Below are 25,832 nucleotides of genomic sequence, written 5' to 3' on the forward strand. Positions count from 1 at the left end.
GGTGGCAAAACTCAGTGCCAAGAGAGATGCCCCCCCCAGTCCATGATTTCTCTCATGGGAGAAAATGAAAGCATGTAAGCAAGCATTTGACTTCTCCCAAGTGGCTCCGCTTCTTTCTTGCCCCACCCAAAATACTGAGGTGCATGGCTGAAGGGTTGGAAGAGGTGGGGAGCACAGCAACCAGGGCCTGGAACTCATCAAGGGACATGGATCCTCCTAACTGCCACATGGACTCCATCAGGAAGCCTGCTCATGAGCCACTGGGGACATCTTGCCTGCAAACACACCAACTGATCCATGAACAACCCCATTACTCCATGGCACACCCCCTGTGGCCAGCTCCCTTCATGTGCTCCACTAGACAGTGAGTGTGAGCCTTTGCAGATGGCTAGCCAGCATAAACAGAAAGCCAGCCCAACTCTGTGAGACTGGGGGAAGGTATACAAATTTGAGGATTTCAGGGTACCACACTAGGGAAAACAAATGGAAGGCTCTCAGCATCTGGCCTGGCTTTTCAGAACTGAGAGAAGACATATAATCTTAAAAAATCCTCTCCCTGAAAATAAAGAACAAGAACTGAGGGGCAGGCACATCTGTAAAAAGGTCTGAGAAAGCCTCAGAATCCCTAGCTGGGCTGACTGATGAAGGTATTTCTCTCCTGAAGCAATCCAATAAAGACTGGAGGAGGTAACTGCTTCTTCAAATGTGAAGAGAGCAACACAAGACTTCAAGGAACACACAAAAAAATCAAGAAAACATGATGCGACCAAAGGAACAGAGTAAGTTTCCAGTAACCAATCCTAAAGACAAAGAATTCAAAATAATTGTTCTAAAGAAGTTCAGTGAGGGGTGCCCAGGTGGCTCAGTTGGTTAAGCGTCTGCCTTTGGCTCAGGTCATGATCCCAGGGTCCTGGGATCGAGCCCCATGTTGGGCTCCCTGTTCAGCAGGGAGCCAGCTTCTCCCTCTCCCTGCCTGTGCTCTCTTTCTGTCAAATAAATAAAAATCTTTAAAAAATAAAAAAAAAGAAGCTCAGTGAGCTACAAGAGCACATAGACAGACAAAATCAGGAAAACAATACATGAACAAAATGAAGTTTCAACAGAGAGAGAGAAATCATAAAAAAGAACCAAACAGAAATTCTGGAGCTAAAGAATACAATGGGTGAAATGAAAAATGCAAGAGAGGTCATCACCACCAGATTTGATCAAATAGAATAAAAAAATCTAAGAACACAAAGATAGGAAATTTGAAAGTATCCAGGGTGGCTGAACAGAAAAAAAACAAGACCCAACTATATGCTACTCTTAAGACATTCACTTCAGCTTTAAGGACATATAAAGGCTGAAAGTGAAGGAATGGAAAAAGATAGTCCATGGAAGTAGAAACAAAAAGAAAAGGGGTGGCTAAACTTCAATCAGACAAAATAGATTTTAACTCAAAAGCTGGAAAAAAAAAAAAAGACAAAGAAGGTCCTCATATAATTATAAAGGGGTCAATTCATCAAAAGGATATAACAATTATAAATATATATACACCTAACACCTAAACATATTAAACAAATATTAACAGATTTGAAGGGAGAAATTGCAGCAATCCAGCAATAGTAGGGGATTTCAATACTCCACTTTCAACAGGAAATAGATCATCCAGACAGAAAATCAGTAAGGAAACACAGGACTTGAAGTACACTTTAGATCAAGTGGAACTCACAGACATACACAGAAGATTCTATCCAACAGCAACAGAGTACACATTCTTCTCAAGCACGCACCGAGAACTCTTGAGGATATATCATATGCTAGGTCACAAAAAAAAGTCTTAACAAATTTAAGAAGATCGAAATCTTATCAAGTATCTTTTTTGACCACAATGGTATAGAACTAGAAATTAATAACAGAAAGAAAACTGGAACACTAACAAATAATGTGGAAACTAAAAAACACACTTCTGAACAACCAATGGGTCAAAGAAGAAATCAAAAAGGAAATTGGAAAATACCTTGGAACAAATGAAAATGGAAACACGACATACCAGATTTATAGAACGCAGCAAAAACAGTTTTAATAGGGAATTTTATAGCAGTAAACACCTATATTAAGAAAAAAGAAAAACATCACGTAAACAACCTAACTTTACTTTCAAGGAACTAGAAAAAGAACAAACTGCCCAAAGTTAGCAGAAGAAAGAAAATAAGTAAATAAAACAGAGACTAGTAAAATGATAGAAAAGACCAATGAAACTAAGAACTGGTTTCCTGAAAAAATTTAACAAAATTGACAAACTTTTATCTGGACTAAGAAAAAATGGAGAAGACTCAAATAAATAAAATCAGAAATGAAAGAGGAGACATTACAACTGATATTTCAAAAACACAAAGGATCATAGAAGACTACTATGAATAATTATAAGCCAACACATTAGATAGCCTGGGAGAAATGGATACAGTCCTAGACACACATAACCTATCAAGACTGAATCATGAAGAAATATAAAATCTGAAAAGACCAATAATAAGTTGAGATCAAATCACTAATCAAAAAAATCTCCAAATAAAGAAAATCCCAGGACTAGGTGGCTTCATTGGTGAATTCTATCAAACATTTAAAGAAGAATTAATACCAATCCCTCTCATAAGCTTCCAAAATATTGAAGAAAACACTTCCAAACGCAGTTTATGAGGCCAGCATTATCCTGCTACCAAAGCCAGACATGGACACTACAAGAAAAGGAAATTACAGGCCAATATCCCTGATGAACATAGATGCAAAAATTCTCAACAAAATACTAGCAAACCAAAGTTAACAGCATTTTAAGAGGATCATACACCATGATCAAATGGAATCTATCCCTGGGATACAAGGATGGTTCAATATACACAAATCAATAAACGTGATGCACCACATTAACAAAATGAAGGATAAAATTTATAAGATCATGGCTATAGATGCAGAAAAAACATCTGACAAAATTAACATACTTTCATGATAAAAACTCTCAACATACTAGGTACAGAAGGAATGTAGCTCAACACAATAAAGGCCATATATGAGAAGCTCCCAACTCACATCATGTTCAGAGGTAGAAAGTTGAAGGCTGTTCCTCTGAAAAAGTGCCCATTCTTGCCACTTTTATTCAGTATAGTACTGGAGGTCCTAGTTGGAGCAATTAGGCAAGAAAAAGAAATAGAAAGCATCCAAAATGGAAAAGAAGCAAAACTGTCTGCCCAAGACATGATCTTATATATAGAAAACCCTAAAAACTCCACCAAAAAAACTGTTAGAACTAATCAGTAAATTCAGTAAAGTTGCAGGATATGAAAACAACATACAGAAATCAGTTGAATTTCTATACACGAGAAATGAACTATCTGAAAGAGAAATTAAGAAAACAATCCCATTTGGAAGAGCATCAGAAACAATAATATATTTAGGGAAATATTTAACCAAGGAGGTTACCTGAGGTTAACTGGAGTTAACTGAAAACTATAAGGCACCGATGAAAGAAACTGAAGACACAAATAAATGGGAAGGAACCATTTGTCCTTGGATTGGAAGAATCAATATTGTTCAAATGTCCATACTATGCAGTGATCTACACAGTCAGTGAAACCCCCACCAAAATTCCAATGGAATTTTTCACAGAAATAGAAAAAAAAAATCTTAAAATTCAGATGGAACCACAAAAGACCCAAAGCAATCTTGATTTAAAAAAGGACAAAGCTCAAAGCATTACATACTTGATTTCAAACTATATTACAAAGTTATAGTAATTAAAACAGTATAGTACTGGCATAAAAATAGATATATAGATCAATGAAACTGAATAGAGGGCCCAGAAATAAATCCGAAAATATGTAGTCAACTAATCTTTTACAAGGAGGCAAAGAACACATAATGGGGAAGAACAGTCCCTTCAATAAGCAGTATTGGGAAAACTGGATATCCACATGAAAAAGAATGAAACTGGACTACTATATAAACCATTCATAAAAGTTTAGTCAAAATGGATTAAAGACTTAAACATAAAATCAGAAACTGTAAAACATATAGGCAAAAACATAGGGAAAAATCTCTTTGACATTGGTCTTGGCATTATTTTTTGGATATGACATCCCAAAGTAAAGGCAATAAAAGCAAGAATAAACAAGTAGGACCACATAAAATTAAAAAGTTCTGCACAGCAAAGGAATCAATCAACAACATGGACAAGGCAATAATGGGATATTTTCAAACTATGTTATCTGTTAAGGGGTTAATATCTAAAATATATAAGGAACTCATACAACTCAGTAGCCCCAAAAAATCTGATTAAAAAATGAACAAAGGACCTAAATAGACATTTTTCCAGGGAAGACATAGAAATGGCTGAAAAGTACATGAAAAAGTACTCGACATCACTAATCACCAGGGAAATGCTAATCAACACCATAGTGAGATATCACCTCACACCTGCTAGGATGGCTATTATCAAAAAGACAAGAGATGACAATTGTTGGCAAGGATGTAGAGAAAAGGAAACCTTTGTATGCTGTTGGTGGGAATATAAGTTGGTACAGCTATTATGAAAAACAGTATGGAGATTCCTAAAAAACTAAAAATAGAACTACCATATGATCTTGCAATCCCACTTCTGGGCATATATCCAAAGGAAATGGAATCAGGGAAGATTCCCGTACCTTGATATCTGCAATCTCATGTTCACTGCAGCATTATTCACAATAGTCAAGATATGGAAACATTCTAACAACATTATGTGAATGGATAAAGAAAATGTGTGGTATATATACCACATACATACACATCTATGTATCTATATGTATGTGTGTGAAATGGAATAGCAGTCAATATAAAAAAGAAGGAAATCCTGCCACTTGAGACAACATGGATGAATCTGGAGGACACTATACTAAGTGGGTTAAGACAGACAGGCAAAGACAAATACTGTATTCTCACTTTAAAAAAAAAAGTTGAATGTATGGAGAGTAGAATGGTATGGTTTCCAGGGACTGAGGTGGGAAAAATGAGATGTTGGTCAAAGGACACAAACTTTCAGTTATAAGATGAATAAGTTCTGGGGATCTAATATAGAGTATGGTAACTATAGACAATAACACTATATTGCATATTTAAAATTTGCTAACACAGTATGTCCAAAGTTTTCTCACTACAAAACAACAGCAGAACCTCAGTGCCTGCATTATCCAATGATGTGTATAATTACCAAGACTTAGAGGCACAACTACCGTGTATACCATCTTAAGGCCATACTTTACTATAAGTCAGTATGCCTAAATCATTTTTTCATACACCAACTTCAGATTCTGTGTGTTTTTCTGATATCATTACCTGAATTGCTGGTCTAGTTTTTCAGCCACGAGATCTTGTCTCTCTTTTTCTTTCTTCTCTTTCAATAATCTGGTTTTCTCTCTCATTCTATCTTTTTTCTCCTCAATTGTTCCTTCTTTCAACTGCATTTCAGTAAAATACCCACTTTCTTCTGATGCTAAAAGTTCACGTAGCCTAAAAAAAAAATCACAAAAAAAGTAAAACTGTCATGCCACATGGGCCGTTTTACTAATTGGTTTTTATTTACTTTTATTTATTTAATTAGCACGTTTATTTTTATTTTTAAAAAAAAATTTATTTATTTGAGAGAGAGAGCGTGTGCATGAGTGGGGGAGAAGCAGACTTTCTGCTGAGCAGGGAGCCAGACAGGGGGGCTCAATCCCAGGACCCTTAGATCATGACCTGAGCCAAAGGCAGACACTTAACCGACTGAGCCACCCAAGTGCCCCCAAAGCACAGGTTTAATCATAAATTTTGCAAAGGAAAAATATCATTGCAGTCTTTTATAAAATAAGACTAGTCCTCATTTAAAGCAACAGAAACTGACGTGCCATATTTTATTTGATCTCATACAAATTAGCTAATGTACATCTTCAACAAGAGTATGAACAGATTTTAACTAAAGTAACAAAATATTAAACAATATATTCTTATGCTTCCTATCAAATGTGGGTTATCACAAGTGAAAATACAAACAAGGAGGAGCTATTGATTGGGTAAGGATATGACTATCTCAGCTATGATCCTTACTATAAAAATTTACTTGATTTTTGGTCGATCTCACATTAGGGTTTTGGGAATGTTTTATAGTCTGAAGCACCAGTTTGTGAATCTTACTTATTTCGTCTTTCTTCAGTGTTGATCATAAAACCTTGCATGGCATCCTTGATTCTTGCTTTCACAAGACTGTCCACAAACTTGCGATCATTGTGCTGGTCCCACTCAACTTTCAAGCGATCTCTCTCCTTTGACTTAATAGAAGTCAAAATAGCATGATGTTTCTGATGGCTGCGTTGGATTCTTTCCAGATGTTGCTCAGCCCCATGAACTTGGGGAGGCTTGGCTCTCTGAAAACAAATAATTATCACTTACAATCGATCCAAAATCGATTGCATATTTTTAACTAATCATGACCTCCACCAATGCTAAATAAAATTGGATGTATCAAAGTAATCCTGCTACAACTGCAGAGAGCTTAAGTGCCTAAGGTTTAACATGTTTGATTCTTTGAGCCTATACTTAAAATGTCATCAAATCAGCCTCAAATGTTTCCTAAGTGCCGCTTGAGTAAAAGTTCATGGAATTATAAAGTTAAAAATTTGAGCAGGACTCTAGAGATTATTTAGTCAAACTCAGAAACATTAAGTGATTTGTCAAAGTGCTTCCAATAGTCAGGGCAAACCTGTATAGAACAAGAATTAGAGGTCTTCTAATTCCTGACCTTCATCTTGCCCCCCACTATCCCACATTGTTTCTCAGGGGTAGGCCACATAGTTACCATCAAAATAATTTCAACTAGAAGAGGCTACTATCTCTAAGTATATAGGATATATATAATGAGTTGTGACAATAAAAAAACCCTCTACTGAGAAGGAAGGGAAGTAGGGAGGGAAGGGAAAATAGGAAAAGAGAAAAGGGGAAAAAACTGATAGTAATGCTTTCTTATTTCTCTTGTGCCCAGTTTAATGCAAGGGCAGTACTCCTGATATTTTGGGGTAATTTGAATTTCTACATTTTTTTTAATACAAACTTCCACTAAAAAGTTGGAAACACACTACTTTGAATACATATTGATATATTTAATAAAATCACATGGACAATCTTTCTCATTTCTGTATTCCTACATTGAAGTATAATGCCTTACCACTGTTGGTTCTCAATGTGAAGCAAGGAAAGAAGGTAGGGAGAAAAGGAGGGAGAAAGGACACATCTCTGGGTAGGCTTGATGCAATTTCTGCTCCTCCTGAAGCCATCATGAAATCCACTGTCTTGAGCTTTGTATTTTCAAGCCAGTTTTATCAAGTCAAACTTAGGTGAATAGTGGGACTGCAGGATGCTGATTTACAAGTAACAAAATTCTTAACTCATATGGCAGAAAGTCAATCTGATAATTTACACTTCTAACATTACACTAACATCACTGTCAGGATTACCAAAATACTAGTGTTAAGTCTTGGTAAAGGAGTCTCCTAGAAAAAAAAAGAAAATCAACATTTGCAGATAGCCTGATGAAAAGATTCAAGGTACACATACAGTTACCTAGATTTAGCTGAACAAGGTAAGACAGGGCTGAGGTGGATTGGAGCAGATGATGTTGGGGGTTATATCATGTTAGGTAGCTAATCCGTATCAGAATTTAGAGCCTAGAGCCACTTAATTAACAAACTACTGTTCTCTAATATGTATGGCATTGTATGAATGAAGATTCAGTGATAATGAAGTGGAAAAGGGTCAAGACTACACCTTGTTCAGGATACACACAGGAATTCAGGCTCCCATTAGACATATGGGCTGAGAACCAAGCACCAAGGTGATCAAGAATCAATTGTCTTGAGTTGTCAGAGCAGGAACCTGGTTCTGAGGTACATTTTGACTGAAAAGGTGAATGAGGGTGAAGGGTGGTAAGAAACATCCTGAGTAGTAGCCAGGTGTCAGGAACCCCTTCAAAGCTTGGGGTATCCTGTATAGGGCTCTGTGGTGAGGAAGGGCCCAGTGTCTGGAGGAATAAGATATGAACTGGAGTTCTCTAACAAGGTGACACCAATCCATGCACAGTCTCAGTATTACTCAAAATCCACACTTTTTAACAGAAATATAATGTAAAACAGATCCATAGTTTAACATTTTCTAGTAGCTGCATTTTAGAAAGTAAAAAGAAACAGGAAGTTAATTTTAATAATATGTTTTATTTAACCAATATATTCAAAATATTGTCATTTCAACATGTGACTCTAGGCACATTTCAAGTGCTCAAAAGCCATGTATGGCTAGTGGCTACCATATTGGACACTGCAACTCTAAACCATGCTAAAGGCAGGAGAACATAGGATTTAATCACTACCTTGTGTTTCCAAGGTCACTGAAGCCTCTGTCACTGTAACATGTTAAATTACAGTTTCTAATGAGAGAGTTTACAGTTTATATGTCTTAAAGAACAGTATTTTACAGTCTGGGTTTGATTCTGGCCTCTACCCATAACAACCGTGTGATTTTAAACAAGGTACGTAATCTCTTTGAATCTCTGTTTTCTCACCTGTCAAAATGAGCAAAATAAATGTGGTCCTAAAAAACTATTTTGAGAATTAAATAACTGGGTCCCTAAGCAGCACTCACCACATAACTGCTCCTTTAGTTCTCCATTACTTCAGACGTTACATCATTTATTGCTTTCTCCTGGAGGAATTGTTTAGCATCAAGTCTCATCTCTGGTGGCTTTAATTCTTCCCCCACCGCAACGCTGCAATCTCTAACATCCATACTTCTTATCACACTCTGCCATCTGAGATGCACAACGCTGACTTTTCCCTTTTCCTCTTTATTCTTCTATAAGCTCAAAGTATTTATTTGGCCTGCTTCTCTGGTTTGGTGGTAATTTTTTTTTCATGTTCCTTATTTGTTCCCAACACAAGTAATGGCACTCAAACAATAGCCCAGTCCCTGAGCTCTGTGTTGGGATACAGAACCCAAAGTAGATCAGTTTCTGTCCCTTATGAAATCTGTCTATAATTACCACCTTGAATCCTACAATCTGTAGAATCCTCCAATCTACTGATTTCCAGACCCAGAACCTACAGTCCTTGGACCCAGAGAAGAGGGAGCAGGTCTGTCAGTGGACTGAGAATTGCTATGTGCACTGTGGTGCATAATGAAACTGCCTCCTTCATCATTATTCCTGATATTTCTTCCACAAAGTACCATCACAGACATATAGCACATGATTATCTACCATGTTAGCCTTTAATGGTTTATGTATGAACAAGTTGTTTCTGCAATTAGATAATAAGCAACAGGAAGGCAGGGATCAGACTTTTAATGAAGAATAAACCTCCCAAGGTCATTGTATTTACCACTCTATCTCCCACAGTGCTGTGGACACAGCAGGGGCTCAAGTAATACCTCTAAAATTGCCTAATTACACATGAAGGTTTTCTAGCCTGTAAAAACTTGTAGGAACAAAGGAATCTAGGTGCATAGACCACGTGTCTGGGGTTCTAAGCAAAACCCATCAAATTCTGCAGCACACAGCACTCTCCTGGCCTACCACCACCCCAGCCTTAGAGGCAACCAACTGTCCTATTACCAGGCCTGCAAGGACACTTCTGTTACAGTTGAGTTGGCACAGGAAGGTCACTATAACTGCTCACAACCCCTCACAGCCCAATCCCCCTTCCATATACGATTTCCCTGGGAATGCAGGACCAGCCCAAGATTCAGACACAGCTGAATCACCACCAGCAGAGACCCGATTTCCTGCCCTGCCCCAGCCCAGCATGCTTTGTGTGACAGCCATGCCACATCACAAGGGGACACACCTCCTTTGGGTGTCTTGGAGACTGAAAACTCTCAGTATCCCAAGTGGTGATTCTACAAATACAGAATCTAAATATAACTGGTGTGAGGTGGGGGTGGGGGGTGAAGGATGGGGGGTTGAGGAACAGAGTACAGGAACTAGGTGAATGGCCTTATCTTTCCTTCTTTCAAAATTCAACCCACTGCACAAGGCACCTGCTCCCCTTGAGAGAGCCGCGGCTGGGGCTAGGTTGGGCTCGGGTAGGCCTGGAGTGCAGGGAGATGCAGAAAGCAGTAGGGTCCCGCACACACATCCCGTGCTTACCACGATCACCACTTTGGGAGTGGGGCCCTTAACCTCCCGCTGTAAGATGCCAAATCGCTGGCTGTACATTTTCGAGTCCCTCGGGATGGGGGCGGCGTCCGCCGCGGTTTCCCGACAGTGGAGACCTGCGGGACCAGCTTCCGCAATGCAGAGGTCTGGTTGCCATGGTGCGCCCTGCAGGGTGAGGGGCAGGTGGGAGGGGCCGAAGTCGGTCCCGTCACCATGGTGACCATAGACGCCGGTACTCGCAACTTCCTCCCGGAGCCGAGGAGCTGAGTCTGCGCGGTCCTCACCCCGCCCTTGGCCAGGCCTCCGGCGACCGCGCTCCCTTCCTCTAGGGTTCATCAGAATAGCAGAAATAAGCCTCCTTAACCCGAAGTGAAGGCGAAGATCTAATTACATTCCATTGACTTTGCTATTTATATCCTGTAATCAGCTCAAAAGCATGAGAAAAGTTAGTGGATACTCTGTGGGAAGGTTAAATTTTGCGGGCATTTTTAGGTAAATCTTGATGATGGTACTAATCATCACATGACCACCACCTTATATTTGTGTAGTTCTTTACGGTAATTTGCAAGGTATTTTCACACATAAAACCTTTGGACCTCACAAATGTCTTACAGGGTTTATGGAACAGCAGGTATTATCCTCTAATACCTGCTAAGACAAGGCCTAGAGAGCCTGTCAGCCCACCCAAACCAGTAATGATAAATGTTACTAGTATCTTCCTACTGCACTGGGCAGAAACCACAGCTGACTCGGGGTACCCTAGGATGGGGGACAGATCAGATGGCCTAAGAGGGCACTGACATGACCTGGCTGGGCAAAATAAAGACCAAGAATCTGAGGTACGGTTCACAGTAAACCAGGGTGAGGACATGGATGGGAAGCGCTGGTAATGAGGCCCTGAGAATCCGTATCTGAAGGGAACAGGCAACCCAGACAGCTCAGGGAACCTAGAAAGAGCCCTAGGCACAGGTGGAGCCCACAGCTGTACTTCAGTCAAGAGCAAGGTGGTAGTAACTAAAAGCCAATTAAGAATGACGCTTTGGTACTCTCCTTCTAAAGTGGGGGCGAGCACAGAACACTAGAGCATAGCAAAAAATCAGAACCTTGTCAGTCACTGACATCTAACAATAACCAAAGTACAACTATTGTGTATACCGTCGCAAGGCCGCAATTTACTGTAAATTAGCATTCCTTAATCATTTGTAATCCACCCACTTCGGATTTTGTATGCGGTACGTTTCTAGATTTGGATTCCATTTCCTGAAATTGCTGGTTCAGCTTTTCAGCCACAAAATAATGTCTTTTTTCTCTTTTTAATAATCTCTTTTAATAATTCTCATTTTGTCTTTTTTCTCCTATAATGCTTCTTCTTTCAATTGCAGTTCGGTAAAATACTCATTTTCATTTACTGCTAAGAGTTTACGTAGCCTGAAACAAACAAAAAAGAAAGAAATTAGAGGTCGTCTCGGTTCCCTGGACAGAGTCCTGAGGGTCAGTTCCTTGATCTTCGAGTCCCACGGGTGACTGGCCCGCTGGTTGGTCTGTGTGGAACCACCCCTCACACCACACCCTTGGGAAAGAAGGGAGGCAATGAAAAGGCCCTCAGTCAGGCGCAGGGTTTGGGAAAAGCAGCAGAGATATAAGGAGAGCCAGTCAGGCACCCCAGAGGTCGTACAGCCCGTAGGATCCCGTCGAAATGAGTTCGGCGACGGGGGAGGCCGACCCTTGGCGACACTTTGCTGCCCTCGAACGTCCCAGCGTCGGTCCTGAGCTCGTCGTGCTGCACCCTTACCCCGGGTGTGCCCCGTAACTTAACTCCAGTTCTGTTTTGCCTGTTTTACCACTACGTGAAGAAGAAGAGTCGGCTTTCCTCCCAGCCCGGCCAAGGATTGGTGTCTCGGCCGGGCGGAGGCCACGCCCCCGAGCCGCCCCGGCCTGGGGTGAGGGGCTGCGTCTCCCGAGAGCGACGGTGGGCTGACCGCGGCCCCGGCGCCCCCTGGCGGGCCTATTTGGAGAGTGGAGGGGCGGGGCCGGAACCAGCGCCCCGCACAGTGAGCCTCTGCCTTCAGCCAAGCCCCAAGGCCTGGAGAAGCGATTGGCCCAAGGTCCTCGGACAGAAACTGACCCTGATCTTGCCACCCACCATCCCACTTTCTCAGAGTCAACACTGTTACCACCATCAAGACACTCCCCAAAGAAACACTGAATATATGAAACAGTAAACGGGACAATAAAAATCATTTTAAAATAATTTTAAAATAGAACAGCTCAGAGATAGAAACTATTTATATTATTTCCAATTCCTATTGTGCCCCAACACGGTTCACGCAAGGGCTGTCCTCCCGACAGTTTCCTGAATTCTATATTTTCACCATTAAATTCCATGATAAAGTTGGATATCCATTCACCATTTGTAATACATACTGATGTATTTAATAAAATTGCATGGACTATATCTTTTTCATTCCTTTATCCCAGTATCAAGTACAGTGTCTACCATGGGCCAGGTTCTCATTACTTGAATGAATGACACAAAAATAGCCGAGACCAGCCAGTTTTTTTCTGGGTGGGCTTGACAGTATTTCTGTACTTGCTGGGGTCACCATGAAATCCATGGTCTTCAGCTTTGCATTTCCAGCAACGTAGCTTTATCAAGTTATCCTCAGGTGAGCAGTGAGACCCTTGGGAGCTGATTCATGGCAGGGTGGCTTTGTAATGTGTCACCTTGACTAGGCTACGTTTCCCAGAACTCCCTTCCCCGTATGCTTCCGGTTAGGATGGGCCACAAGAGACATTTTGCATGGTAACTGGAGGACAGAAGTGAAGCAGCAGCATACTGTTTTTACACTCGGAAGGTTGGTGCAGACGCACCAGGCACTGTTGCAGTTCACACATGTTGTCACTTATCTGCTGGCTCACCTCGTTGGTGTGGGGCAGCAGTCAGGCCTGCAGTCAGGCCTGCAGCTGCTCCACTTTCCCTGGGATCTTCCTTCAGCTTCTCTAATTCCTGGGCAGGATGAGTATTTAACTCTGTGATGAAGGGCACCAGCTTCTTCTGCAGGACACCCACATCATCGAAGTTGGAGGTGCTGAGACACCGACATGGGTTCTAGGCCATCCTCGCCGGTTCCAGCTCTTGCTCGTGCGCGCCAAAGTGTCCTCCGTCTCCCACACTTTACATCCATCTTCCCTTCCCGATTGCCTGCCCTGCAGACTTCAAGCTCCAGCATTAGATGCAAAGACAACAGCCTTACAGAGACTGTTTACTCAGCTCCCACTACTGCATAAGCTCAAATCCCTATTAAGTCCCTTAAAATATACATATACATATATATATACACACACATATATATACATATATATATAATCTTTATATTAGTGGTGCTGCTTTTCTGATTGTACTGGGATACACACTGTAACCAGACTCTTAGGAGTCTGAATGCCAATCAAATAAATTTCATGTAAGACATCACAGAATGCTAGGGTTGGGTGGCTGGGTCCTGGGGAGAACAAAACAATACCAGAAAATTACCCAGTCTTGTCTCTGGCTCAAGAAGGTAAAGCAAAGGAAGGAGCAGAGAGGGTAGCAGAAAGGGTTAACAGTAGGGAAATGTCTAATCTACATCTGAATTATCTAAAGCTGAAGGGCCTGGACTAGAATAAGGTAGGGGAGATACAAAGGCTACAGAATTTAAGGAGGCATGCACTCAGTCACAGCCCTGTAAAGCTGGCTATGTAACGAACCACAGGTCTAAACTTTTTGGCACTTTATGAAGAACTGGGAAGTGAGGTGGGACTGTGTCAAGACTGGCCCTTATGTAGAACTTGAAGCAGGAATTCGGTCCCCTAGTAGAGAGGGGCCAAGGGCAGAAACCAAGCACAAAAGTCATCAGGGGGCAGGGAGGCAAGTTGTCAGCAAACCAGGCTGGCAGCTTTACTTCTGAAGACTGCTTTGGCTGAGAAGAATGAGGGCAACAAGCAAAATGGACAGTGACCCCTGGGGAAGGCGTCCGTTAGTGTTTGAGGAATATTATGCAACACCTAAGGCCTCAGAAGAACCCAGTCTCTTGAATGCATGGGTGCCGTGACAAGGTGACCAAATCCACACAGCCTTGGCACTCGCTAAACCACGCTAGAGGCAGCAGTGTAAGCGATTTGTTCTTTTTAGGGTAATCCACTTTGTTTTCAAGGTCACTGGAAACTTCTGTTACTATAATATTATCCATTATTGGATATAGGATTACAGCTTACAGTTTGGTGGCTTAAAGAACAAGGTTTTTACAACCTGGGGTTTTTTTCTAGGCTTACTGGTATGAGTTGTCTGACACTGGACAAGTTATTTAATTTCTTTGAGTCTTGTTTTCCCAAATGCAAAAATGGGCAAAAATTATTGTCTTCCTAAAAAGATTGGAGAGCTAAATAAATTATATCAGTAGGAGGAACTATATCAAATAGAGTTCCTTTCCTCGTTTATTCACATTACACTTTCCAATGCTGTCTCTCTGAGAAAATGGAAATGTTCAGAAACACCGCCAGGTCTCATCCAGAAGCCACTGAAAGATTATTCATGAAGAGGGCTTGTATAGGCTGTTTTGTGGTGGCTTTTACATCTCCTCTCCACCCCAGATCCCCTACCTGTAATATCCACACTTCTTATCAGTCAAGCTCCCGGGATTTGCACCAGTTGGAGCAGATGCAACAACTTTCTATTCTTTCTCTTCCTTTCCTGCTTACTTCTGCTATAAGCTCAAAGTACTGAATAGGCCTGCTTCTCTGGTTTGGTGGTAGGTTTTTCCAGTTCCTATTGAATCCTACATAAGCCCCTCGGTCTACGGTCCAGCCTCTGAGTAGATCAGTGTTCTCTCATAAAGCCAGTCTTTAAATATCACCTTGAATCCTACAGTCTGCAGAAGCCTCCAGTCTACTGCTTTCTAGCTCCAGGTTTTTTAAGGTCCTTGGACCTAGAGAAGAGGGAGCAGGTCTGTATGTTGAATGAAGTTCGCTCTTTCCAAATGGAGCATCACAAAACCATTTCCTAGTATTCTGTGCCCACCATCCATTTCCCCATAATTATCCCTTATCTCTCTTTTCATTTTAAAATATTCCATTACAAACAAGATAACACATCATTACCTTCTCCGTTAACATGTAATGATTTCACACATAGGGAAACTGTTTCCTCACTTAGATGATAAGTTCCCTGAAGGCAGGAATCCGTGTCTCCTGAAGGATAAGCCTTCCGGGGTCACTGTATTCACCACTGCATCTCTCACACTGCAGTGTACCCAGCAGGTACTCAGTCAGTACCTCTGTAATTGCCCAAGGCAGATGAAGGAGTTTCTGGCCTGCAGAAACTAGTTTGTGGGAACAAAGGAATCCAGGTGCCTAGGCCAACAATTTATGTTGCCCGTGTCTGGGGCTGTGTGCACAGCCTGTGAACATTCTGCAGGAGGTAGCATTCCCGTCCTCCTCCCGCCAGCCCTGTCCTTAGGGGCAGCTATCCTTCATCCTATTGCCAGGCCTGCAGGGACAGTTCTGTGGAGCAGCTAAAACTATTAATAACCTCAAGAGGCTCAGGAAAGGCTCAAGAAACACAGCCTGACCCCATCCACAAAGGATGTTCTAGGAGGTGGAGGACTAGCCTGAGATTGCGCAGTTGCACGTGGACCCAGATCAGAGCCATCTCAGGGCCTAGATCTCCTGCCCACCCACCACTGTCCAACCCACCTGTCATCTATTGGAGACTCCAGAGGCCTTCAAGACCCCAAATGATGATTCTCTGAGTAAGAATTTATATATTAAACCTGACCCCTTCTGGATTTTCTTAGGAAGATGTGGACCAGGCTTTTATAATTTTCTTTCAAATCTCATCACCAGGAATCAAGTCCTCACCTCCACTGACCCCTGTCCCTCTACCCACCACCCCCACACACACCCAAGGAAAGTCCTGACCTGAATCTCAAGAGAAATTTCTAAGGTCCTGCACATAACCCCTCACTGATCATGATCAATGCAGTGATATGAGCCTTTACCTCCCACTGCATCATACCAAATTGCTGACTCTACATGTAAAACTCGGGGCCCACATCTGACCAGCACCAACCCCATACCACCCCTCACTGTGCGGGGCACACCTTGGCAACCAGACTGCTGTGTCCCGGAGGCGGGTTCCACCCAGGCTGAAAATCTCGGTGATCTAGAGAAGAATTAATATCATGGGTCATCATGGCCAACAGGGCTAAAGCGGGCTCAGGGCAGGGTGAAGCATCCCCCAGCACTGACCACGGGTGTGCCAGCCCCTCCTGCCTCCTCCTCTGGTGCCGAGTCGGAGGCGGAGTCATCCTTGCTCTCTTCCTCCTTGTCCTCCTCAGGGTCCAGTGGCTCTTGCTTCACAGGTGGCAGGCCTGGGTCTACTGCCTGGGAGAGGTGGGAAACAGGCAGCAGTCAGAAGGGCAGGGTTGGCCTGAGGAAAGAGTCTCTTATCAGCCAACCTGTCAGCGTGCTGACAAATCCCACTTCCGTCACACTTCAGCCCAGAAAATCCATCTCTCAGCCTACAAACCTTTCCCATTCCTCAGAGAATTCCATTTTTGTTAGCTGGACAGCAAAGCAGGCAGTTAGTTGCCTGGGGAAGGTGGGGCATGTGTCAGACAGGTGGGGTAATTTTATAGTGAGGCTGCAATCAGCACATCTATTGCTCTGCTCAAAGAACCACCATCATTCTGCTCACAGACCACCCATCACTGACCCCCACCTTGCTGGGGCAGCCAGACAGCAATACAGGAGAAGTCAGGATGGCTGTGCCCGGTGTCCAGTCTTCCTGGGCATCCGCCTTCTCTTGCTTCACCTGGGGTAAGGCCACAACCCAACTCAGGCCAGGGCACTGGGCCTCCTGTGTGAAGGAGGATTGCGGCAGACTTGGTCCCAGCTTCCTGGCACAAGGCTGGGTAGGGCTGGGAAGGGCAGAATAAGATGGGACCCTCACCTGCAACAGGGCTTCTGTGGAAGCTGAAGCAGGGCCAGGCACCTGCACAGGACTGCTTGCACCTTCCCGTAAGAACACAAGGTCGGTGCCAGGTGGGGGTAGCACAAAGCCACTGCCTGTTTCCTGTTTCATTGGAGTCTGGGCACGGCCTGATCGGGCTGTGGGTGTGGTCAAGGAGGTCTTCAGTATCTGCCCCAGACGGGGCCGTCGAGTAGAGCCAGGTCTCTTTCGACGAGAATAAGGTGGGGGCGGCCCTGCCCCATCCTCAGATCCTGCCCAGACACTAGGCAGCAGCCGCTTCTGAAGAAACACAAGATATTATGGCCATCTGGTGCAGTGACCGACTCCACCACCCTGTCCTGATCAATGCACCTGCTAATTCCCATTAGTTCCAGCACAGAACGTGCTTACATCAGAGGCCCTCATCATTGAGCCTGCTGGTCTCCTGTTAGCAATGCCAGTGCCACCCAGATTCATTTGCCCCAGCACAATGCTGGCTAATCTTTGGCTGAACCTACTGCCCTGCCCACTCTGAAGATGCACAACCCATCTGGCCTGCCCCACCCACCTACCAGGCCTACCCACCACTCCCAAGCACTGGGGGCCCTGGATCAACTTGTCCCACCTGCCTGACCCTTCCTGCCCCACCCACCATGGCAAACTGCAGGCATTGGCGCCAACGACACTTCTGACGCTTCTGGTTGCTGCCCCCAAATTTGGGCTTGTCACAGCAGAAGTCGCAGTGGCCACAGTCCATCCGGCGTAGGCAGGCTGCACAGGCCCCACACTTGCGGTTCTGCCGACGATTCGTGTAAGGCTGCTGGGGGACAGGCAAAAAGGGGGTTGCTATTACTGGCACTATTCCAATGCTGCTCCTGTTGCTCCTTCACTAGCCTCATCAGAGGGAACCAGCTGTGCACTGGTCTTGGTCACACCTCAGGAGCTGCTAGTCCAACACCAGGCACTACCATTGTATCAGACAGTGCCCGATACCATCAGGCACTCCAACACCGTATCCATCACGCCATCTGCTAGACTAGTGGCTACCAAAGTCTTTGACCCCCACCTTCAGCAGAATTTTGCTGACCCGCTATCGTTGCCTCCATTGTGCCTGCTGTATCTGCTCAACCTATGTGAACTCTGCTCACTACGCTAACATTTCCTCTATTAACCCCACCAGAGCACTGATTCATCTGACGTTAGGTACTGTTGCTGCACCTGTCCATCCCATATTAGTCCCTCCCCCATTGTCTGCTCACCCCGTACTAGTACCCATTACTCTGTCTTGCTGTTCCCCTATTAGGCCCACTGCAGCAGCTGCTTCTTTGGGCTTAACCAAGTGCCCTGGGAGGGTCTAGGTTTGTCCATGTAGGGTAGGGCCACTCACTAGCTCGTCCTCGTCTACACAGTAATAGATGAACTCGGCAGGTGGCGAGGGGGCCAGGGCTCTGGGGTGCTGCAGAGGCAAATGGGGTGGGGTCAGGGCAAGTACTGGGTAAGGTTAGGGATGTGCCTTCCCCCTGCCCACCAGGGCCTCACCAGCTCTGGGGACTCTGGAGGCTGTGATGGGGGAACTGGAGGCAGTGGCTGGGCTCGCGGGGGGCGCCGCCGAGCTGCCATCTTGGAGTCACAGCCTCCTCTGCGGCGGCTACGTTTACCCTGGGAGAAAGCCAGAAGAGTAGTTTAGGCTTGGTGGCACCAAGCAGACACAGGACCACCCCCCTCCACCCCCAAGAGGAGTGCAGAAAGCATGCATGGGACAGGCAGGCAGAGTGTGGGGTGCGGCACTCACAGCAGGGGGAGCCACAGCTAGGGGAGGGCGTCGTTGACATCGCTGATGGTGGCGACGGAGACGGTGGGCAAGGTGCTGGCAGACAGGGGCAGGTAGGTGGGACCAGGGAGTTGAGCATGGGGCGAGGGAGAAAAGAAGACATGAGGTGGGCAAGGCTGGGAGGAAGCAGCAGCAGCAGTAGCAACTTTAACAGCAGAATGAATTCTGCCCCAGCCCTGGCCCCAACAGCGCTGGCCCCTCCAGCCTGACTCACCCGTAAGCAGCGCCGCTGGACACACCTCCACTGGCGCCTGAGACCAGGGCGGGGAGGGCGAAGGCAGACTCGACAACGGCCACAGTCCTCTCGGGTCTGACAGCCCCGGCACACTCCACACCCTCGGCTCTGTTGGGGGGATGGGAAGGGGCGGAGGCATGATGCATGGGGCCAGGGCTATGAGAGCCAGGGCTAGGGTGAGCCATGGGCCTACCCTACCTGCCCAACTCACCCTTTCCACAATCCGGAGGCACCGTCTCTGCTCACACTTGCAGAACAGCCCCGAGGCCACATCATGGGGCAACTGCAGAAGGCAGGTGGAGCAGGCCCCGCAGTCCTCGGTTACCCGGCAGGCCGCGCACTCCCCGCAGCCCACACGCTGCCAGGAATGGGTGGGGCGAGGTCACAGGCCCAAACTGAGTTGCTCCAGGTGCGCTGCCCCTTACATGTCTGTTATCAGCCCCCACTGCCATGTCTAGTAGTCCACCACTTGCCTCATCACTGTATCTGACAACTACTGATTAGCTGCCATCAGAGGCTATCCCCAATGTCTACCAGTGCCCCGTTAACCTCATCGCTGAATCTACTGACACCCCTTTAACCCATTACTGTCTGCTGACCAAAGCTAGCTCCCTACAAAATGACTCTGACACCCTGTGGATCCATCACCATTCCTTCAGATCCTCCATAAGCCCCCATCACATCCTGCTCCCACCGCACACTTGTGAGGAGGAGGCAGGTCGTGCTTACTTTAAACATCCTTTGCTCCCGGTTGAAAGCAATTCTCTGTGCTGGAGAGGGAAAAAGAGAAGTGGACAAAAGGCATCAGATATCTAACCTCACCCACTGCTGCTACCCTGATGTCCATTCAACCTCTAGCCTGACAGTGGTGTCCTAACCAACATCAGACCTGCTCCACTCCTGTCTCCAGGGTCCTGGGGGCCACTCACCTCGGCAGTCCTTGCATAATGTCTTGAGCCGCTGTCTTCGGGTACCATCTCCTGAGAAGCTGATTCCACAGTTCTCACAGCACCTGGGATGGGAAACATGGGTGTGGGGCTCTGAGTGCACCCCAACCACAATCCTCACCCTCTTGGCTCACTTTAGGCCAACACTCACCCAGGAGCAGGGAGTGAAGCTGGGGCTGTGTCGGCATCAGCCTTGGTCTCATCTCTTGGGGCCTCCTTCCTGACCTCACCCTTCTGGGGTCCAACCTGACGTTTCCGAGTCTTGGCTGGCCGTGAAGGCTTCTTCCGCTTCCTGCTAGGGACAGCTAAGGACTGGGGCTGCAGATGAGAGGGAAAGAAGGAAGAGATCAGTGGGTGGGTGTTAGGTGGCTCAGTTACCCCTGCCTGGGTACCCAACACTGTGTAGTACCTTGGGGGCTGGATAACACAGAATGCCTTGTTTGAAGTCGAAGAGGGTGAGGTCGCACGCAGGGCCCAGGTATCGGGTCAGCTCAACTTTGCTTCGGATCCTGTCTCCTGTGGGGCTAGGGATGGGCCAGGATGGGTTGGTACCTGGGTGGAGCCATGGCCACTCCACCCACACAACCCTTCCACTGGGCTAGTGAACAGGCTTGCAGGGCTGGCAGGGGATACAGGAGGCAGCGTGGGATTGGTATGTAAGCCCTGACCAGGTCTTACCCCAACTAAGCCTGCGTAGCAAAAATACAAAATGCGTACAAATAGCAGTGTATATGCAAATATAAATAAGTAACATAAACATAAATACGTATGTATTTATGACATACGCTACTTGTAGTCTACGTAAATAAAAATAAATACAGATAGAAATACCAATACGTTAAGTAATATATAAATACGTTAGTGTTACTTAGCTGAACATGTAAAAAGGCAAAAAACACTCTTTAAAAATATACACACAAACACGCACATAAATATAAATACAGACATATGCGTAAACATACAGATGCAACTACATACAAAACAAAGTAGGAATAACTGATATTGAAAGAGAATACTCCACGGATCTCTAGCATTTCTGCATGTCTTGCAAGAGAGGCACTGACAGTCCTTTGTTATGAACTATCTTTTCAAGGATGTTTGTACAGCAAACAGCCTTGGAAGATAAGAAATAAGTTCTCCTTCCAGAGCAGAAGGAAGGCATCCTACTATCCTAACATTATAAAAGATTGGATTCCTTAAGCTCAAGGTTCCTTTCCTACAATCCAATGCACGGGCAGATGCTAGTTAGCCCTCTGCAGGTGACCATATGGGAACTGGTGTTTGGGGAATTGACATGAAAATAACAACATTCTGGATACTGCTGTTACTGTGAGTAATAAACTATCTTTCATTTCTGACCCAGGAGTCTCGTATATCCTACCAGCACCCACAAAATTATGACATACTTGTTATCTTGCCCTAATTAGGATAAAACCTCTAATCTTGTATGGTTCTTGATGACAGCACTTAAAAGTATAAGTTTTGACAGTTTCATACAAATTGTGATTATGTGGATAAACATAAAATTAAGTATGAACACTATTATTTATAATTTTACTATATTTCTCCAGGAAAACAGCAACTTAGATACAAAAAAAGTTCAGGAAGAATGCAGTAAATTCAATAACTGTATCATTAATATATCCTAAAACACCTTAGATCCTTAAACATAAATAGTATACAAACACATACATTCACGTATTAATAGCTGATTCTCATTTGTGGTATATTGTATAAAGTCACATTAAACACTTAATTGGTGAATACAGAACCTCTTCTCCTAGTGAAACTACAGGTTAGCTTCCTGCGAGCCTCAGGTGACATTTCTGTCAACTGATCAATGTGTAACCTTGTTTTATGTATGGCCTTTCAATAATTTAAAGCCAGGAGCTTTGGAGTATTGTTATATAGGTACTTTTGGCAAGGTCCTTGTAAAATAAGCCAGTCTCTCAGGTTTGAAAACCTATTCTTCTACGTGATACTTTTCCCACGTAACACTTAACAGGTATTTTTAAAATTCCTCTGCAAACTCTTGGTCTGCAGAACTACCTTGCATGCAAATTTAACATTTTTCAGGATGTATCACCTTTTGAAACATGTGACCCAGTCAGCACTAGCTGAGATAGGTTTAACATTTTTCTAACCAGGGGTAACACAACTGTCAATGTCCCTGGCTTTCAGCTTCTCACTCTTGTCCACTACACTTTATTCTCCTGGTTATTATCTTACGGATCTTTAAGTTTAGCCCTTTTCCCACCTTTTCCTGAGCTTCTTTACATACTATAGATGTTACTTTAGCATTTTCCAGAAATTGGAAGTTGGACAAATTGGAAAATTTCCTTTTCTTTTTCTAGATGTACCACATTTTCGATTCATTAACAATGCACTCACACCTAACAATACTACAACTCACACCTGAAATTTATTTAATGTGTATTTTCTCCTTGTAGCACATCACATTTTTCTCCTTATGCCCATCACAGACTTCTTGCACTTAGAACAACAGACACTTCAGCACTACGCTGGGGGCCATTCTAAATACCAAAATCACCAATAAAAAGTACAAAAATGTGAAAAACATGGCACTAAGTAGACCACGAAAAGGACACTTGATTACAGTGAAAGAACTGAAACAAGAAAGCCTCATTCAACCTCAGCTGGGAATGCGTGTATCGGGCAGAAACTTAAATTTTTTGCTGTTCTGTGCGTATCTATGAGAGACTATGAAAGTACAGGGAGTATCGACTTTAATACAAATTCTAGCAAGCAAATTTACAAACATGGAATCTACAAATAGTAAGAATCAAATATATATGCATATTTTAACCCACCCACAAAATTAAACACACCCCCTTGATTTCACCCTGCTTAACCAGGCTCAGCCCTACCCAAGACTCTGTCCGCAACCCACTCAGTACCTCTGGTAATAGGTGTCTGAGCGTCCACAGGTGGCACCTGACTTTCGAAATACCTCACGGCGCTTCCAGCCAGGGCCCAAGGCTGGGCAGTCCAGCCAGTCCTCAGCCATGGGAGCCAAGGGAAGGAGCAGCGGCCTGCAACATGGAGGGGGCAATGAGGAAAACTGAGGCTCTAGGGGAGGACACGTTGTGCCCTAGCCCCACAAACTGCTAGTATTTATTAATGCTTGTCCAAGACGTGGTATTTACCACAGGCAACTGGCCAATATAACAGAAATTCCCCTTCCCCATCTCATTCTTCCCTGTCCTGGGCCCAGAAGCTTGTCATTCCTCCCCCTTCTGACCTAGCAGCCCCATCTTCAACTTAAGAGTCCCGATCCTCAACCCAAAGATCCTCATTCCTTACTCAATGTCCTGATTACCAATTCTTCCCTGTCCTTGGCCCGAGCGCCCATCACTTCTCCCCTCTGCCAACCTAGGAACCTCTCATCCCTCCCAGGAAGACACTCTGTCTCAACCTACTGGTCCCCACTCCTCCCCTTTGTCACCCTGAAACCTCCATACTCCCCATCCTCAGCCTGAGAGGCCCTAGTCCTCCCAACATCTGCCCCATTCTGCTCATCCTCAGACCAAGGTTCCAGTACTCTACTTCAGTGTTCTGACCTCCCATTCACTCTCTTCATTGACCCAGGAGTCCCCAGTTACTCTTTCAGTCTTTTAGCCCTCCCATTCCTTCCCTTTCTGATGTCCTCTTATCATGCTACCTCAGGGCTATTGCCTCAATTTCCTCTGTGTCCTCTGCCAGAGAGCCCCCAGCTTCTCCATCTCTTTACCCTAAACAGCCCCTCACTCCTTCTGTTCCTCAGCCTGAAAGCCTCCTCCTCCCTTATTTTCCCTGTCAGTGTTCCTCTCGTCTTCAGCTAAAAAGTTGCTTCATTCCTTCCCTTCAGTGTCCCTTATTCTCCATTCCTCTCATCACCCTGACATACCCTGACTTCTGCCCTCAGCATTCTGAACCCACCCCTAAATCCTCCCCGTTTTTGTCCCAAGATCATGCCATCCCTAACTCAGCATTCGGAACCCCTATTTCTTCTCGTTCTTCGTATGAGTCCCAGTCGCTCCTTTTCAGCATCCCAATGCCCCCCATTTCTTCTCGTCATCAAGCTGAGAACCCCTCATTTCTCCCTCTCAGCGTTCTGAACCCCCATTTCTCTCCTTAACCTGAGAGGCACCGAGGTCTCCCCTCGGTGGGATGGGGTTCGGATCCTTCCCCATCCCTCTCCGTCCTCGTCCAGACTCCCGACACTTCCACCTGTCAGCGCTCTGAGCCCCATTCCTCCCCGTCCTCAGGCAAAACCTTCCCATTCCTCTCCTTCAATATTCCGACGCCGCCATTCCTCCCACTCATCGGCCTGAGGGCCCTTCATTCCTCTCCGTCAGCGTTCTGAGCCTCAATTCTTTCCCATCCTACGCCTGAGCGCTCTCCATTACCACCCCCACAACTGTCTCACCAGCTCGGCACCGGGCCGGTAGCTTCCGCCGCTCTAGGTCCGCGGACCCATGGCGAGGGTCCCGCCTGTGACTCCCGCCTTGCCCTGCTCTTCTTCCTCCTCCGCAGACGCTTCCTCTGAAGCGGTAGCTGTCGCTGCCGCGGCCGTTCGTTGCTCCCGGAACCGGAAACCCACTGCCCACTTCTAGGGCCCCGCCCCCGGCAGGACGCCTGCGCGCTAATGCCCCTCCAGCGTTTGCCCTTAGTGGGGAGGACGCCCCGCGCCTGCGTGCTCAGTCCCAGAGCGGCGCGCGCCTCTGGCCCGGGACCTACTGCGCTTGCGCCCTGACGTCCAACTACGGCTCGCACCTCTATCGGAGACCTGCGGCGCCGGAGCTCCTCATTTCGCCAACCGGCGCTTTCTGCCCACTCCGCCTGCCTGGCTTGCGCCCGCGGTTTCTCAACCTAAGGGGGCGTGAAGGGTTAGCATTGGCCCTACGCTGCTCCCCCAGCGGTCTCCACCGGCGGTAACCAGGAGGGAGGGGCGCCGAAGGCTGAGGTTGTGCCGGAGGCCTCCTCTCCCACCCCTCGCCTACGTCGCGCCTGTAACGGGCGGTCCCCCGACCCTCTCCCCCAGGACTATTGTGTCCCGCTCTCTCCGGCCCGCCGAACTGTCGCAGGAGCGCGCGGGGACTAGTGCGGCCGCACGCGAACCCCGGCTCCTTCCGCGGGAACTGGAGAAGGGGGCGGTGCCGCGCTGCAGGTAACCAGAAGGGCCGTGCGACCGAGCCGGGCCGGCCCCTCCTGTAAAGGCTGTGCTGTGGGGATCACTAGACCCGACGACAGGGCGGGATGGGCTCCCCAGACTTCTGTTACACGTGTAACGAAGAGGGGTTCGTGGGAGAATGAGACCGTGTGTCCGTTATCTAATACACTTCTACTCAGGAGGATGTCAGTGCTGACACGGGTGGTAGGTCAGCCACAATACTGAATTAGTGCCGACTGTATAGTTTCAGGATGAAATACTAAGAATGTAGGTCATTGGGCTCTCCTTCAGCAAGGCATATCCCATCGCCCAAGGGGGCTCCTGCAGAGCATAGAGTAGGTGCCAACTGGACACTTAAAGCTGTATACTGCAACTTTCTCTGAACACAGGTGTGTGCCACAGCTCATCTACCCAAGGGGTTTGGGAATGCAGCTGCAGCTGGATAAAGTGTGAAAAACATCAGTAGTGATCT

At 45.6% G+C, this 25,832-nt stretch overlaps 1 protein-coding gene across 27 annotated transcripts in view; it reads right to left on the reverse strand.

Annotated features, from left to right (window-relative positions):
• The window catches only part of MBD1 (methyl-CpG binding domain protein 1), a 54,778-nt gene extending 29,009 nt beyond the window's left edge, over positions 1-25,769 (reverse strand). For 3 of the 27 annotated variants that reach the window (XM_027577466.1, XM_027577480.1, XM_027577479.1), the window contains exons 1-19: positions 24,617-25,769; positions 23,106-23,240; positions 20,597-20,711; positions 20,339-20,505; positions 20,170-20,252; positions 19,970-20,010; positions 19,452-19,598; positions 19,220-19,348; positions 18,967-19,041; positions 18,714-18,833; positions 18,562-18,630; positions 17,827-17,994; positions 17,175-17,474; positions 16,944-17,081; positions 16,472-16,606; positions 16,324-16,385; positions 10,181-10,514; positions 6,184-6,413; positions 5,347-5,520 (exon numbers count right to left, since the gene is read on the reverse strand). In XM_027577466.1, coding sequence (XP_027433267.1) covers positions 5,347-5,520; positions 6,184-6,413; positions 10,181-10,514; positions 16,324-16,385; positions 16,472-16,606; positions 16,944-17,081; positions 17,175-17,474; positions 17,827-17,994; positions 18,562-18,630; positions 18,714-18,833; positions 18,967-19,041; positions 19,220-19,348; positions 19,452-19,598; positions 19,970-20,010; positions 20,170-20,252; positions 20,339-20,505; positions 20,597-20,711; positions 23,106-23,215 — 2,597 coding nt within the window. In that variant the 5' untranslated portion in view covers positions 23,216-23,240; positions 24,617-25,769. Of the gene's footprint in view, positions 1-5,346; positions 5,521-6,183; positions 6,414-10,180; positions 10,515-11,483; positions 11,618-12,426; positions 13,404-15,078; positions 15,151-16,323; positions 16,386-16,471; positions 16,607-16,943; positions 17,082-17,174; positions 17,475-17,826; positions 17,995-18,561; positions 18,631-18,713; positions 18,834-18,966; positions 19,042-19,219; positions 19,349-19,451; positions 19,599-19,969; positions 20,011-20,169; positions 20,253-20,338; positions 20,506-20,596; positions 20,712-23,105; positions 23,241-24,616 lie in introns of those variants that run through there. The other 24 variants (XM_027577467.1, XM_027577468.1, XM_027577474.1 and 21 more) reach the window with 24 other exon arrangements.
• Positions 25,770-25,832: the final 63 nt, after the last annotated feature.

This window comes from Zalophus californianus, chromosome 14 (assembly GCF_009762305.2).
Source record: "Zalophus californianus isolate mZalCal1 chromosome 14, mZalCal1.pri.v2, whole genome shotgun sequence".
In the NCBI taxonomy this organism is placed as follows: Eukaryota; Metazoa; Chordata; class Mammalia; order Carnivora; family Otariidae; genus Zalophus; species Zalophus californianus.